The sequence below is a fragment of the Anabrus simplex genome, chromosome 9 (assembly GCF_040414725.1).
Source record: "Anabrus simplex isolate iqAnaSimp1 chromosome 9, ASM4041472v1, whole genome shotgun sequence".
Lineage (NCBI taxonomy): Eukaryota > Metazoa > Arthropoda > Insecta > Orthoptera > Tettigoniidae > Anabrus > Anabrus simplex.
Window position 1 is genome coordinate 54,660,858 of NC_090273.1, and position 16,746 is coordinate 54,677,603.

Consider the following 16,746-nt stretch of genomic DNA (forward strand, 5'->3'; position numbering starts at 1 on the left):
CACTGTAGTTACTAAAGATTTCTACCAGGATAACACCTGTAAATAGGCTCACAACATGCATGAATGTCATTTGGGATCAGTCTACTTTTCCTCCAGGTATTGTCCGATCATTAAACACACTGTAGTGCATGTTCTGAATGAGCATATATTTTCTTTACTTCAGCATTTTTACCAGCATCATTTACTATTACTGAATATATTAAGTTTATACAAATATTTGTGCAGTAAATTGTTATTTAAATGTGGTGCTGTAACTGATGGACTGTTGGTTTTTTCCTACTTGTTTAATGTTGCACTAATACATGAAAGGTTTTTTGCTATGGAAGGATGGGAAAGATAGCAGCCATGGCTTTACCTAAAGTACTGCCCCAGATGTTGCCTACTGTAAAATAGGAAACCATGGAAAACTATCTTCAGGGCTACTGATGATGGGATTCCCACCCACTGTCTCTTAAACGGAAGCTCACAGCTGCGTGCCTTTAACCACAAGGCCAACTCTCTTGCTCATTTACTTCAGTCCATGAGATTCAATTTGGATTTAGTAATTCTTAAAAATACTTCCTCCACTTTGTTTCGAATTCCTCTTTCTGTCTACCTTCTTCTCTTCTTTATTTACAAGTTTGATTTGACATACTTCATTATGTCTTTCCCTTACTTTTAACCATTCCTACTTTTTTTTTACTATCTTCTTCCATCATTTTGGCCCACTCTTCCATCCATCTTCCCTCTTCTCTGCCACCACCTCTTTTTGCTTCTTTCTGTTTTGGCTGATACTCTTCTCTAGCTTGCACCATCCTATTTAGGGAGTCATGCCATATAGGCATTATTTTTCTTCTGCCCTACATTTTTCTTTTCATCATGGGTCTACCTTCAATCTTTTGTTCATACTAGTTTTTCTTCATACTACTTCTGCTGCCTGGCTCAGTTTCTTTCTGAATATTCTCTATTCTCCCAATTTTGGTTCACCCATTGGCATGTATTTCTTTGCTATTTTGAGATACTCCTCTCTACATTTCTCCTCTTTCATCTTCCATACTCTTGAATTTATGCCCCCTTCTTGTCCTTAATCCATCTCAGATTTATTATAGGCACTCAGTTGTCAGTTTCCTAGGATTCTGGTGGTATAACTTAAATATCCATAATGGCCATCTTGGTTTTGCTGTCAAATAAACAAACATCATCCACTTATTTATCTATTGGGGTCCTAGCCTAATCATTTTGTTTCACCTGTAATAACTGAAAATAAAGTGTCCATATGATCTTAAACTTCTGAAAGCTTTGTGAGAGGATGTTTGTGATATATATTCTGAAGCATTTCAGAGACTTCACAGTTCCCTATGAATGAAGAAACAATTTAATTCTTTTCCTGGTCACTTATATCTGTCATATCCTTTCCCTCATGTTTTCATTGTTGCTGCACTAAATGAACTGTTGTCTCATATCACTTTTGAACAAAGCACTTAAATTACTGTTGAAATAATGTACAGTTTCTTCATTATTTGCTTAGTTCTGATCCATTGTCTGAAACACTTTCACTCTGAATGTGGTCATATTCAATATCCCAAGTTTTAGTAAACTGAAAGGCATGCAATCTAAGGTAATATTACTGTTAACACTAAGACTTAAAACGTAAACTAATATTAACAGTACAGGCATTAACAATCTCACTAGTAGGACAGCCATATTTCATAGCCATTTGCAGAGCCTGTAACATCAGAGGTATTGCAGGGATTTTCATACTCCAAGCACAAATATAAGAGTGTGTTTGTCAGGTAAACTTGTCATATGAATTGAAGGTCATGAAAGATGCATTGGATCTGTTTCAACATCTGAGGCAAATGCGTTAAAGGATTATTTTTAACATTAATTAAATTTGTTTACAGGGATGAAGACTACATAGCTACCAGTATGTCTGTTGGTTGCGAGTTATCCAGTGACAAACTTCAGCGAAAATGCCCATACTGCAATGATGAATTTGATTGTTCATCTCGTATGGAATCCCACATTGTATATCGTCATCCTGGAATGAAGCAACATGTATGTTTTCAGTGTTTGAGAGTCTTCCGACGTCAGATTGATCTTATAGAACATTTTAGAGTCCACAAGGGAGAAAACTGCCATCAGTGTCCTGTATGCAATAGGTTCTTTTCTGCTACTGGTACAATGAAAAGGCATATGAAGCATTTTCATCCAGAACAAGAGTTATTCACATGTTCCTTTTGTCGTAGAGTCTTCTGCAGTCAGTCTGATCTTGATGAACATAAAGAATGTCACCAAAAGGAAATTGTATTCACTTGTCCAGTCTGTAATGACCAGTTTGATAAGCAAGAATCAATGATACAGCATTTTGAAATTCATTCTACAACCCAGAAAATTTTCTACTGTGTTAGGTGTAATCTGGAATTTCCGGATAATGATAGCTTGCTTGGACACATGTATACACACTCTACAGAAGGTCTTCACATATGTGAAATATGTCAAAAAGGCTTCACTAAACCAGCTAGTTTGAAATTGCACAAGTTAATTCATACTGGCGAACGGCCGCATCAATGTCCCCAATGTGGAAAGGGGTTTAGACAACGTGCTCATCTTGCTGGACATATGTTAATCCATAGTGGTGAGAGACCACACAGTTGTAGTCAGTGTGGGAAGACATTTCAGGTTCGCTCTAAACTTAAGAAACATCTCGTAACACATGCAAGTCAGTCACGAGACAATTATAAATCTAGCAAGGGCTCCCTGCATTCAAGCACTCCTTTAAACTACAATGCGCATTCAAAAGGTAAATAACAATATATTAATAATTATCATGTTTTATTTTCCAGTTCAGCTTTAAATATTCTGGTGTTGTATTTCTAAGTTCCTAGGCTTGTTTGTTTTTTGGTAGGTATGTGACTAGTGCAAGTGTTATTTTACTAGGCAGAGTATGTCAGTTCATATAGTGCTGGCCTTCTGAGCTTAAGTTATTATGTTCAATCCCAGCTCACTCTGGCAGTATCTGAGTTTAAAATAACCACCTGCCATGCACAGTAGATTGATTAATAAATAAAATATAACAGATATATTATCCTCAATTATGTCAACAAGAACACATTCAAAATAGGTAAAATTTTCAAAATGCAAGGTCTTAAAATAGCATTCAGAATGAACAACATAATAATGGACATGTGAGCGAATGCAAAAAAGGCCTCTTCTCCAAATCAGGACTTTATGAATTAAAATGCCAAGACCCAAACTCCAACACCACATAAACAAAACTCTTAAAAAATGCAATTTCCACACCAAATACAAAGAACACCAAAATGCTATTAAATAAAATGTACACTTACAATTTGAAGAACACACACATGACTGTTTGCACAGCCTTACAAACATCAACACAGGCCTAAAAATTTTACACTTTGAAAATAAAAGCAAGTCATTACACATTAAGGAAACAATAAAAGTTCACCTCGCAAAAAAAAAATGCCAACCAAACTAACGTCAATGACTACACACACACACACATCTGAAAAATTCCCTCCCGATTCTTCACGATAATAAAATAATTTGCATAGTAAATAGAAGCAAATCTTTAAGAGAAACATTCAAACATGTCACAAAAATAAAGCAACCAAACCTAACTTAATGAATGCTTACATCTGTATTCTTAGCGCTACTAAATTATAGTAAAACAACAACCCACACTCATTTTCATTAGCTCTTAATGAATGGCACTGAAGGTTATGTCTGGAATGTGGGTCAGATTAATCTTAGCAGCACTAAATGCCTTCAATTTAGGCTGCAACATATCATTCAAGACCATTATGTAGGTTATTTAGGGATCACTAAAAATAAAGTCGTACAAGATACTCTTTAATCCGTAACCACATATATATTCCTTCCAAGGACAAGTGATTCCAGACTGCTGGCCATCTACACTTCTAAACAGTTCACTTGAGTCTTAAAGTTACTTGCACATTTATGCTTTGGTGTCCTTTCTGGTGTAGATAATCAACTCCAAAAACCAATATTTTTTTGATTTTATGTATGAGTACAGTCCATCGCACTATTAACCGTAGTTATTTGAAACCTATTCGACCTTTTCACTTGATTCTAATCTATGGTTAATAAATCAAATGGAAACTTTAATCTATTCCACTCCATAATGCTGTCAGCCATGTTATTTGTAGTTTGCAGACTGTTGTGTAGTGAACTCCAGAATCATCCGCAACACTTGTCTAGACTCCATGAACACTCAGAAAATGAGGAAATTTCTTGAATCTTAAACTAATATTAACAGTACAGGCATTAGCAATCTCACTAGTAGGACAGCCATAGTGCTTTCTCCTCTTGTTTCATCTGCTTCCATCAAGTAGAATAGAATAATGTAATAGATAATAATCAACACTGTCACTCTCAAAGCACAACAGGCCTCTGGTTTGTCTGGAGCTAATACTCTTTCCCTCCTTGTAACCTTTTGTGCTGCATAAATTCATGACAGTTAAGTACAAAATGAGTATTCCATTTAGCTACCTCAAAATTAGTTGTTCTTATTTATGGATTTAAGAATAGCCTATACTTTTTTTTGCATGTTGCTTTATGTCGCACCGACACAATTAAGTCTTGTGGCGATGATGGGACAGGAGAAGGCTAGAAGTGGGAAGGAAGCAGCTGTGGCCTTAATTAAGGTACAGCCCCAGCATTTGCCTGGTGTGAAAATGGGAAACCACTGCAAACCATCTTCAGGGCTGCCGACATTGGGGCTCGAACCCACTATCTCCCAAATACTGGATACTAGCCACACTTAAGCAACTGCAGCTATTGAGCTCGGTACCTGTACTTTTCTTTATTCAAATGAAATAAGAGAGAACTGGAAAAATTTTAAGCAACTTCTTACGCTTTATGTCAGTACTCAAGAATCTAGGTATTTACTCACTTCAACAAGTAGAAACTTATTTGTCAAGTAATCACTTTTGTTTTTATTTGATGAATGGTAAGTACTTAAATTACAGCAAGTAAAAGCAAATGATAATTTTATGCAATATATCCACTGTAAGAAATATGTATCAAAATTGAAACAAATATAATACTGTGATATTGAAATTATAAGTTGCACAGTTGATTGAAACTAGTATTTTCACTTGAACTTTCCCCATTTACACAGTGATCATGTTAAAAATTAAAAGAAAGCAATCTTGTAGCCATGTCCCAATACAGCACTTTTTAAATCCTGCTTCACCCTGTGCTTCATACTTATCTGTGCCATATGAGCTGATAGCTAACTCCTTCCACCACTATCTATACTGACACTATCTGCAACTTACTTGAATATCTTAAATTCACTGTAGGGAAGCTTGGTTCTCTTCTATATATCCCCTCAAGCTGTTTGGAGACAACCTTAAACCAAACTGAGATTGCTGTGTTAAACTGACGTAATTATTTGATACATAATTTTTCAGGTACAAAAGCTGATGGATCTGGTAAAAAACCTAACTCCAATGCTCAACCAAATGAAGAAACTATGAACAGAGTGAGTAATTTCTAATAAGTCTTAATTTTAAGTACAGTCCAGAGCATGGAATTGTGGTGATGCTTCTAGTTACCAATAGCATTTTTTCATGTTACATACAAACAAATAAAAATGATACAGTCAACTGAACACCCAGGGAGCTCAGATTGCTAAATCAAGATTGTCTAGCCATTCTGTAACCCATTCAGAGGCATTCACTAAGTTTTCCAGAGATCTAGAGAAGGCCTTACAGATCTTATGTAAATTTTTCACACATGTTAAAAGAGCCAAGAATAACACAATGGCTGAAATACTTTTTTCGGAAATTAATTCATGCGACTTACAGAAAGCATTGAAGTTTACATGTTTGAATTAGTGTGCTCAGCTTTGCAGACTGCTACTTCATACCCTACCCAAAACTCGTACTGTCCAACAGCTGATTTGAGGCCATTCTGACATCTGCTTATAGTTATTATATGAGGTAAGTGTTTGTTTGTATCATGGTAATCAACATAAGCAAAGTTATTTTTGTGTTGGAAGGAAAATATGGAACATGTGATATTATGTCATTATCCTCGCTTTGTTAGGTGTGGTTGCTGTAGAACGTGCTTTCAACATTTCTACCACGAGCATCATTTTTGTAGAAGCTATAGGGAGTAACTTGCTTTCGTGTGTAACGTCCCTTGTTATACTGATTGACCTTTATTTTCACTGTAACAATTTTATTCTATTGCCTTTATTGACCCATTATCCATACAGGATTTAATTATTTCTCTTAATGCCGTTACATCATCTTCATGATATGCTACGCAATTACTAACGGAATAGAAAAGAAAACCAGCGGCGTGGTCCCTCGACAAGTGAACCCAGGATGCAGAGTAATTCTGCTAATCCAAGCATGCCAATTAAAACATGCAAACTTTAACACTTCCTGTAGGTTGCATAAGTTACTTTCCAAAAGAAATGTTTTGGCCATTGTGTTATTCTTGGCTCATTTAACGTGTGTAAGATATTTACATAAGATCCGTGATTCCAGTATGCATGCACCCTTCCCTGGCTAGATGTACCGTATTTACTTGTGTATTAGACCCTCCTTGCTTTCCAAGATGAAGAAAACAAAAGAAATAAACTTAGTTCATCAGAGAAGAATGATTCCGCTTTGAAGCAGCTACAAGCCTTATGCAGCTCTGACGACGTCACACAAATTTGTGAATTGTTTCGTCCGTACGATCCATGCAATGAAAACACGTCTAAGTCATTTGGTACATCTGTGTTTCGTAGTTAAGAAATGTCCACCTTCGTAGCGTAGGCCTACTGCAGCTCTGATGACGTTGCACAAATAGGTGAATAGTTTCGTGTCTGACCTGCGCATTGCAAGCACTCATCAGTCAGCTATATATGTCTATGTTTTGTAGTCAAGAATGTCCACCAGCATAATGGTTAGAACAATTAGTTGCCATTCTTGGGAGCCTGAGTTCAGTTCCTGGTAATGTATTGCCAGAGATTTACGAATGGCAGGAAGGTTGATTTGCGATAAAAATTATACATGCAACTTCTTTCAAATGGAGGCCTGTCTAAAAAAGAGCTACACCACTTCAGGATGAGGAAACAAGTTTACAGTTGTTGCTAGGCCTATTAATATAGGCAGGCAAGATCATTTACAAAATGAATGTTTAATATCTCATAACTCAGGCCAATATAGGGTTTTTTTGGAGAGAAGTAGGTTTAAAACATGATAAAAACAATCCAGTCACAATTGTTTTAGTCGCCAACGTACCTAACAAATAAAAATAATATTGATTTTTTTTATGTCCCCACTTACTTTCAACAATTTTCGGAGATGCCAAATAAAACATACTAGGGTATGCGTTAATAAAAAATGGGAGATAACAAATGTACAAAATTAAACATTATGATAATAAAACTCATTACCGCCACACCTGTAGATATTTGTAAATGTGGCAAACTTTACTGTTATTTATTTTTATTCTTTCTGTCATGGAACTTTTGGCACTATCCGGGCGATACCATACCTAACCTAAACAATGCGGTCTCTCTTATCTCATTTACAGCTGTTTAGGTAAATCCTGATGTAATAAATGTAGAGAAGAAGCATGAAATATACTTAAAAATAAAGGTTTAGCTTTCAACAGCCGCAGTTATCAAAAGAATGCTTCCAGTCACTATGTATTAAATTCGGAAATACAACTCATAACATACACTAGTTATCAGCTGATTGTTTGGCACGTTTTCAACAACACGGCTTTATTCATAAAGAGTGGCTTCTGCTACACATACACCAGCTGGGAATATCAGAGACCATCTCCAGAAACCATTTGGGATTAGCTTCACACAGTTTGGACTGTATAGTCGGGAACAAAACTATTTTTAAAAGGCTCAAAAAGCCGGGACCTCAACTGCTCTTAGTCTCGATTGCAGTGCATGACTGCATGGCTGATGAGATGGCAGTCCTCAGCCCAAAGGCTGGTTAGATCCTCAAAAGCTGTACCATTAGCTGTCATAGATGGCCTGGGCATCATTGAAGAGGCGTTGTAGGGAAATAAGGAGTGAGGTAGTTTCGTGTTGCTTTCTTCACTGAGCCAGAAGTTGCTATTACATATCAGTCTGCCAAGCCCACTGAAATGCAAGCACCAACCAACCCTGTGAGCAACATTTTCACCCATCATAGAAGGTACTGGCTGCATTACTAGCAGTGTTCTCCCCAGAAATTTTTGTCAGCTGGGTGGCAGGAATGAGTAGCCGGGCAGGGAATAAGACTTAAAAATGAATATGATAATTTTAACTTATTTCCCTCAGGGCATGAACAGTAATATTAGACAGATAAACATTAACTGCATAATTAGACTATTTTAGTGTTATTATCATGAACAAGACATAACAGAGTATTCTTAACTTCTAGTGTTCTATTACTCAGTCATAATTATGTAACACAGGTGCTTACCACTCGATTTCTGTGGAGTGCCAACAGGTTTGTAAAGTCCTGCATAATCGAGTGCTCGTGTGTGATTTCACGCTAACCCAGACAGCAATTGTGCATGACACTACATGACAGTCAAGCTAAATATTTAAAATTCTATGTAATTGATGCAATTTTTCTGACAATAATTAAGATTTATCATTTAAATAAACAGTTCTACAGTATTAACATTTGAATTTGAAGCATCCAATGACTCAAATATGTATTAATATTATGTAACTAGCACATACCTAGGTTATGTTAGCCGGGCGGTCTGTAAAAAGGGCAGGGCAGTGCTCTCATTAAGAAGGTCCTAGGGAGAACACTGACTAGCATCAAGAACATGCTTCAGTCACTTTCATATTGTCAAGGGCCAGGATAAGACTGAGACAGATCAATTAAAATCATTTATTTATTTGGACAATTAATGATTCCATATTCCAATGTTTGGTCATGTTTTCCACCGCTTGGAACATCTGTAGTGAAGACAGGGCTTCATCTCACTGTGCATGGATATCAATTATGCAGTTGGCCAGACGATGCAATAGATAGAACCAAGTGGCTATCGACGAGCCAAAGAGCAGATCCGGCGCCAATCCAGGAAAAATGCTAACAAAATTATATTAATTTGTTCAGGTACTGTAATGGTAATAATAAGGCTTCAGGTACAAACTTCTGAGTAATAATTCCAAACACAAATCCAATAAAAGGAACTAAAAACCACAAAAAATATAATATATGTATATACAAGGATATAATAATGACTTCTGGCCTCCAGAGAGGTCTAGTGCAGGTTTTTTATTTGACGCCCATAGGACACCCACCTGCCTGGGTGTGATGTGATGATGCCAGTGAAGTAGGGAGAGGGTGAAACATGGTGTCAGCATATAGCCTACTCCTATCGAATAACTTCAAAGGGTCTGCTCAAAGCTTTAACGTCCCCGTCTGATGGATGAATCACCATCAGCAGCGTCATTTGCTCTCATATAGAAGGCGATAGATTTTGAGAGACACAGTTAAGTTATTTAATTTAATAATAATACTGTACAGGATGGACCATGAAAAAGTAGCCTACCTCCCATAACTGTTTGACAGTATGAACAAGCAAATGGATTGTTTTAACAACTTAACCACAAGTTACAACGGATCCTTCACATCTGTGCACTTTTGGCCATGATGCAGCATATTGGCTGATACTGCTTGCAGTTTTTTAAACAGTCATGATGATTGGGATAATGTTCATGATGCTTTTGTTTATTTCATCTAGGATATGTGGATTGTTCACATCACTTTCTGCTTTAAATTTCCACACAGATAAAAATCACATGTGAACAAGTCCAGAGAATGTGATGGCTATAACCCCTTGCTAACAGGTCACTCCTTCTTAAACAGTTCATGAAACCATGCCAGTGAGTCACGTGAATGGTGGCATCTTGCCCCATCTTGTTGGAAATAGCAGTACATTTTTGCTCTAGTGTGATAATATAACAAAGTTCTTGTTTATACCTCCCACTAACTACGTCCGACTCCTACAGGAGTTCTTTTACATGCTAGTAAATCTACAAACACACGGCTGATGTATTTGAGCACCTTCAAATACCACTGGACTGACTCGGGAGCAAACCTGCCGATTTGGGGTTAGAAAGCCAGCGCCATGCCTCAACCGTCTGAGCCACTCAGCCCAACTCTTGTAGTGTCCTTTGGTCATAAAATTGTTCAAAGATGCCTATGTAAACCACAGTATTCACTGTAGACTGAAAGACAATTGGGCCCACTATTCGTGTCATAGCACCATACTGTACATCAAATGCCAATTTCCTGATCATGAAGTAGTTGTTCATCTGACAAGCGGAGATTTTCAGTTGACCAGTACCTCATATTCTGGGAATTTATGAGACCTGATAAATGAAACCAAGCTTCGTCTGTCATGAAGTATGAGTTCAAATGTCTGTCAGGAATTACAGTCACCAACCTTCTACAGTAAGTTATATGCCAAGTTTTATCAGGCTGTTTCAGTTCCTGTACACATATTTTTCAGAATGGTTTGAAGTTCAGAGATTTCAGAACATGCTGACACATCATTCATGACACACCACCTTGCTGGGACAATCTTAGAGTTGAATTGCGGAGGCTACATATGCGAGTCTTAAGCAAGATCATTATTTTCTGTTACATTTCAGCCATTAGACGTAATTCCTTCGGCAAGATCTACTGCTTATATTTGTTATCACTCAATAATAAACACTTACAACTGAGCGGAGTGGCCTCTGTCTATGAAGCCAATCTCTGTATACAGGAGACAAGTTGGTTGAAACTCCTCTATCGGCTTTCCTGAAAATGGTTTTCTGTGACTTCCCATTTTCACTTCCAGGCGAATGCAAAGACAGTTCCTATTCATAAGCCATAGGCAATTCATTCCACCTTCTTACCAAATTTCATTAACCACCATTCATATAATCTATATTACTTCTCATCTAAAGTTGGTTACAGGAAGGAAATCCAGCCATAAAAACATGTCACATAATTCTATCTCACCCATCCCTGACTGTATCAGGAAGCGGGGCAAAGAGATAGATGAACACATTCAGTAAACACTTCAGTGATGAATGGGTCATTTCAGAAAAGCTACATGCCCTTGCTTTACAGAATAGACTTAAATCTTTAGTTATATTTCAAGAATCCTTGTTTGAGGATAGGATAATTTCTGGATATTCTGAATTTTTGGAAGATTTGTAACAATTATTATTTTACAGGCACATGATGAACTGAACACAATGTCAGCCATGGTACGTGTTGGTGAAAAGCAAGAAGATGCAGAAATTTCAGAAGATTTATTTCATTATCAGTCACAACAAACTGATTGGAAACCAGATGAATTGCTTCCTGATGAGTGTGTCTCTACCCATTTTGAACCAGAACACATAGAGGTGAGATATTTTTGAGGAAACATGCATTTTGAAACATATAGGCTACCTGCATTTTTGGAATTACCAGTTTTGGACAACTCTTGGTTAACCAATCTGGACCACTTTTTTAAAAAGTAATTTTATACCAAGATGCACAGGAATTTTTAATGTGTTCTTAGTGTTTATCTTGGATTTTTAAAAAACTTTTAGGTATATTTTTATTCAAATTGGGCATCCCAATAGTTATATGTTTTTGAAAGTGGACAGTTAGGACCTTCTGTAACCACCAGAAACGTATATGTTGAGTTCTTTGTTGCTCTTTCATTATTATTTTGATGTTTGTCTAACTGTTGGCTTTTTATGTTGGACAGCCTTGAATTTACTTGACGTAGTGTAGTTATATTCTGTGTTAGAAAGTTTAGGACCTTCCGTAGTCACTGTAACAGTTTAAGAAAAATCACGATCCTCTCTGGTTTTCCCTTGTTATTTCCAATGTTTATGTGTCCATATCAGTTATTAAAATAATTCAGCATGGAGTTTTTACAAAAAAGACTATCTCAGCAATGAAAAGTTTAAGACATTTCATCAGTATATGCCACATCGTTTGATGATAACTGAGACCAGCCTCTACGGATAATTCGTGGACAATCCATTGATGGTCTACAAATCGAAACCATTCACGATGTCAATCTGATCTTGAGGAATGGATGGCCGATCTGTGCACTGCAAATCCCGTCTCAATCCAGCCTGCACAAAACGCCTTGATCCATCATGCAGTCGACCTATACGGTAATGCATTTTTGCCACAGGCTTCGTGTAATCCTCAATAACATTCTGATGCTTTTTTACCACAGGCAACCTAGATTTTAATCCACAAATGCTAATCAACGTTTGAAAATGTGCTCTGGAGCGGTAAAATCAACACTGTTCACTTCAATGCTACACAGCAACACCACTCCCAACTGGATGCCCATCAAATGCGCACTATCCATCAACAACAGCGCCACCTGACAGATCTCATATCCTATTTGCGCATGCCTGATCTCCTGCGAGTGTCTGGACTATGTTGCCACTATTTTAGTTAGAGCCCTTGTACATGTGCCGAACTAATCAGCACAGCACTTGTGAGCCCCCGTATTTTCACATTTTTTGGCCTTGTTTATGCTATTTTAGCAGTATACATACATGATAAATTAAGAAAGAAGGAAATACCCAGTTTCACTAAAAATGGCTTTTAGTTTTGCTAATGGTTAAACACTGCACTAACACATCGAAGGTTTTCGGCATCACAAGTATGAGAATGGGCACCGATGGCATTTGCCTAGTGTGGAAATGCAGAATCACAGAAAATCATCTTCAGGGCTGCCGGCAGTAGGATTCAAACCCACTGTCTCTCAAATGCAAACTCACAGCTACGCAACCCTAACCGCATGGTAAACTCGCTCAGTAAAATGGCATTTCAATGTGGCAGCTAACATGTTAATTGATGTAAATGTATAAATCTATTGATATTGTACTGATGCTTTCAACAAGGAGGTAAATTATGAAGGAAAGAATGTATAGCTTGAACAAAGGCTCATTAGCCAAGACAGCTGGAGGTCCTGCAAGCTGATACGAGACGGTCAAAGCTCAATGGTCTTTTGTTACTAGCGGCTTGCTTAATTATTATCAATGGTTGCCGAGATGTATGTAATTGACACTTCGTTGGTCTGGACAGAGCTGTCTTGTAGTGACACACTATTGGTCTAAGTCATCAAGGGTAGTGCCATTTTAACAAATGCCTAGAATGCTCTTTTAGTGCCTTGGTAATGACAACTATCTGCGTTTAATTCTGGGGGTGATGCAATATTTCATAAATTTCAGCTAATGGCATTGGTTGGTGAAGTGGTATTGAAAATGTTGCATGGTTTATGGTTTTCTCTCATAAAGGTAAATACTGTATATTTCTAGAGATGGGATGGTTGTCACTAGCCTTGGCAGTGAACAAACACTCTCCTATTGGTAACATGAGGTGAGATTTCTCTGACTTGCCTTCCACAATACTGTATTGTAATATATGCTGGTGAGCATTTACTAAAGTTTTACTGGAAATAAATTGAAATTTATTAAATATTCCTCTAGATAATCAGTTGCCAAACATAGATTAGTAATTGATCATCATAATTAGATCCTCCCATCAAGCTGAGTTCAAATTTTGTAGAATAATATGCCCTCCTTTATTTTAATTTTGTTAAATTTCCTCTCCCACTATTATATCCCTGAGCCTCTTCTTTGTTTGCAAGCTCTTCTTTAAACTGGTCGAATCATCTTTAACTAGGTCATCTTTCCCACATATTGTGATCCAAGTTCTGAAGAAACATTAATTTACAATCATCCTCGTGCTCCTCCTCACTGTTGTTTCATATTTTCCATCCTGTTTTTGAGTTTTGAAGGGATACCTCAACAATATGAATTTTAGTTAATATGTAACTTGAAAACCTTTCAACCTTTTAACTTGTCAGGTCTCTTCTTGAACAACAAACAGCTTCACAATATTATACTACCTACATATATGGGGTAGAAGTTTATCTTGACTTTGTGAAAACCAATCAGCAACTAGAAGAACAATTGATCTCAACACAGTATTTCTTTACATCAAGTAAGATTCATTGTAACTTTAGATAATCTGAAATGGTTTAAATTGTCTTTGCACTGATACATTGTCAACTTTGCTTTACTTAATCTGGATGCACACCAGAAGAGATTAAACAGTTTGAGCGAAGTCAGTTTTGACAGATACCAATTTGATGTCTTTTTTTTTTTAATTTGATGATCAAGACAACTCAAAACTCCAAGCTGCAGAAATGAAGTTCCTACGCACCATGAAACAGAAGATTAGGAAGGACAAGTTCAGGAATGAAAAAGTCTGAGAGGAGTTGGGAAAGGAAGACTCTTTACTACAGAGGATTCAGAAAGCAAGACTGAAGTGGTTTGGCCATGTAAGAAGGATGAGTGCAAGCAGGACTGCAAGAAGAGAATATGAAAGAGAAGTAAAAAAAGAAATGATGATTATGATGATGATGCTTATTGTTTGAAGGGGCTTAACATCTAGGTCATCAGCCCTTATTGGTACAAAATGATATGAAATGTAATGACAATTTAAAATTAAAAAGTCATCCACTGACCAGAATTCAAAACGTGATGGTGAACAATGAATGGGTGAACAAGAATTTAAAACAATCAGTGGATCCAACCTGCAATGCCCCACATTCCCAGAAACTATCATAAAACAATACTATTACTGACTTACTGATGATGATGATGATGATGATGATGATGCTTGTTGTTTTAAGGGGCCTAACATCTAGGTCATTGGCCCCTGATGGTACGAAATGAGACGAAATGCAATGACAAAATAAAAATCCAAAATCCTCAACTGACCAGAATTCAAAGCGTGAGGACGAAGAATGAATGGATGGATATGAAGTTAAAACAATCTGTGGAGCCGCCGACCCACAATGCCTCAGTCTCAGAAACTGTCGGAAAACAATAGTAACACTGACCAAGGGATTGCTTCTATAGATCAATACTGAATCGATGATGCTTGCAAGCTAAAGGTGTCCAAAATATAGGTCATCGGCCTCTCATAATGGTACTTATCGCTTGGAAAGTAGAACCATGGTGTTTGTCATGGCACGGTACCAATCAAAAGTATCGTAGACTCACGGTATTCCACACATTATGGTACTACACACAGGTAATGAAATTCGCACATGTAATACAGACCTATGGTGTTTCGCATATAGTGGCGCCATTTACAGGCAACGCAAACCTATGATTTTCATCACATATGTGTACTAACCACAGGGACTCGTACCATCCCATGGTGATACTTATATAGTGGATATTAATCATAGGCAAGCCAGAACCCTGGTGTCGCTCATGAAGTGCTACTAATCACAGGTACCGTAAAAGCATGACCGCGCTGTGCTCCTGCGTGCTACTAATCACAAACCTATTTGGTACCTGACATAGTGGACTACGCGCAACTAATTGCATCCCTTGGTGTTCCCCACGTGGTGGTACTAATCACAAGTAGTTTCATGGTTCTAATCCAATCATCCCTTGGTCGCCCCTTTTAGTCGCCTCTTACGACAGACAGGGGATACCGTGGGCGTATTCTTCGTCTGCATCCCCCAACCATAGGGGGTTGTGTGTTTGGTCCGCGAGAGGTATTTTATTTCCCTCCAGTCCGCCGGCAAGCCGGTTAGGACCCCCCTATCCGCCACCTAGGATGCACCACGTGGGAGTATCACCTCTCCCCCTGCTACGCCAGCGTAGTAGGTTCGTGGACTGACTTATTGACCAGGTTGTTCATAAACTAGAACATATGTTAACGGAGGACCATGGTTTCACACGGGTAATAAGGAACATTTTGGCCTACAACAAAGTGGAAGTATGTGACGGAATATCGACCTCAGAAGAAATAATCCAGACAAATGGAGTTCTGCAAGGGGACCCATTGAGTCCCACCCTGTTTAACATCACGACAGCAGACATCACAGTGATTCTAGAGGAAACAACTTCAGTTTCTCTCTATGTTTACGCAGATGACATGATCCTGGGTTCCCCAAACCGGCAAGAGGTACAGAAAGTACTAAACCACATTCACAATTGGGCAGTTGATAACGATCTCAGCATAAACCAGAGAAAGACAGTGTACATGGCTTTTTGAAAAGGGGGAAAACTAGCAGCGTAAAACAAAATGACTCTCGGCGAAGAAGAACTCACGTCGGTTAATACTTACAAATACCTCGGTGTCACCATGCAAACAACGTGCCACTCTTTCAGACAACACATAAAGGAACGAGCAACAGCTGCCATCAGAGGAATATACAATCTGAAGAACATAACCAAACTTTCATTATAAACTGCAATGACGCTCTTCCACACCAAAATAACTCCCACTATCTCATACGGCCTAGAGCTAATATGGGAAAGGCTAGCCACAACAGACCTCACCACAATAGAAAAAGTGAAAGCATGATTCCTTAAGAAAGCACTGAGCGTGGCAAGATCGTCACCGTCCAGACTAATCTATGAATTAGCAAGGGAACCTTTCTATATCGAAGACCTCCGATTCAAACTATACCTGACATATACTTTGCAAATGGAGAAGGTACTTGAACAGAAGCATCTGAAGCAACAGGACATACCACTGGATTTTTACGCAATGGAAGCATTGACCGATAGACGATGGACACAGGAAAATCAGGAACTAAGAAACGCAGTCACAAGACTCGCCGTACACGGCTTCTATCACAAAATTTGCAAAAACATAAAATATCATGAACCGAACAAAGAACGTATATGTTCTCTGTGTGAGAAACCAT

At 37.9% G+C, this 16,746-nt stretch overlaps 1 protein-coding gene across 1 annotated transcript in view; it reads left to right on the forward strand.

Moving 5' to 3' along the window:
* LOC136880856 (zinc finger protein 724) overlaps positions 1-16,746 on the forward strand; it is a 65,511-nt gene that overhangs the window by 33,937 nt on the left and 14,828 nt on the right. Inside the window, exons 8-10 of the mRNA XM_067153397.2 lie at positions 1,884-2,782; positions 5,442-5,512; positions 11,222-11,395. Of these exons, the coding sequence (XP_067009498.2) occupies positions 1,884-2,782; positions 5,442-5,512; positions 11,222-11,395 (1,144 nt within the window). The remainder of the gene's footprint in view (positions 1-1,883; positions 2,783-5,441; positions 5,513-11,221; positions 11,396-16,746) is intronic.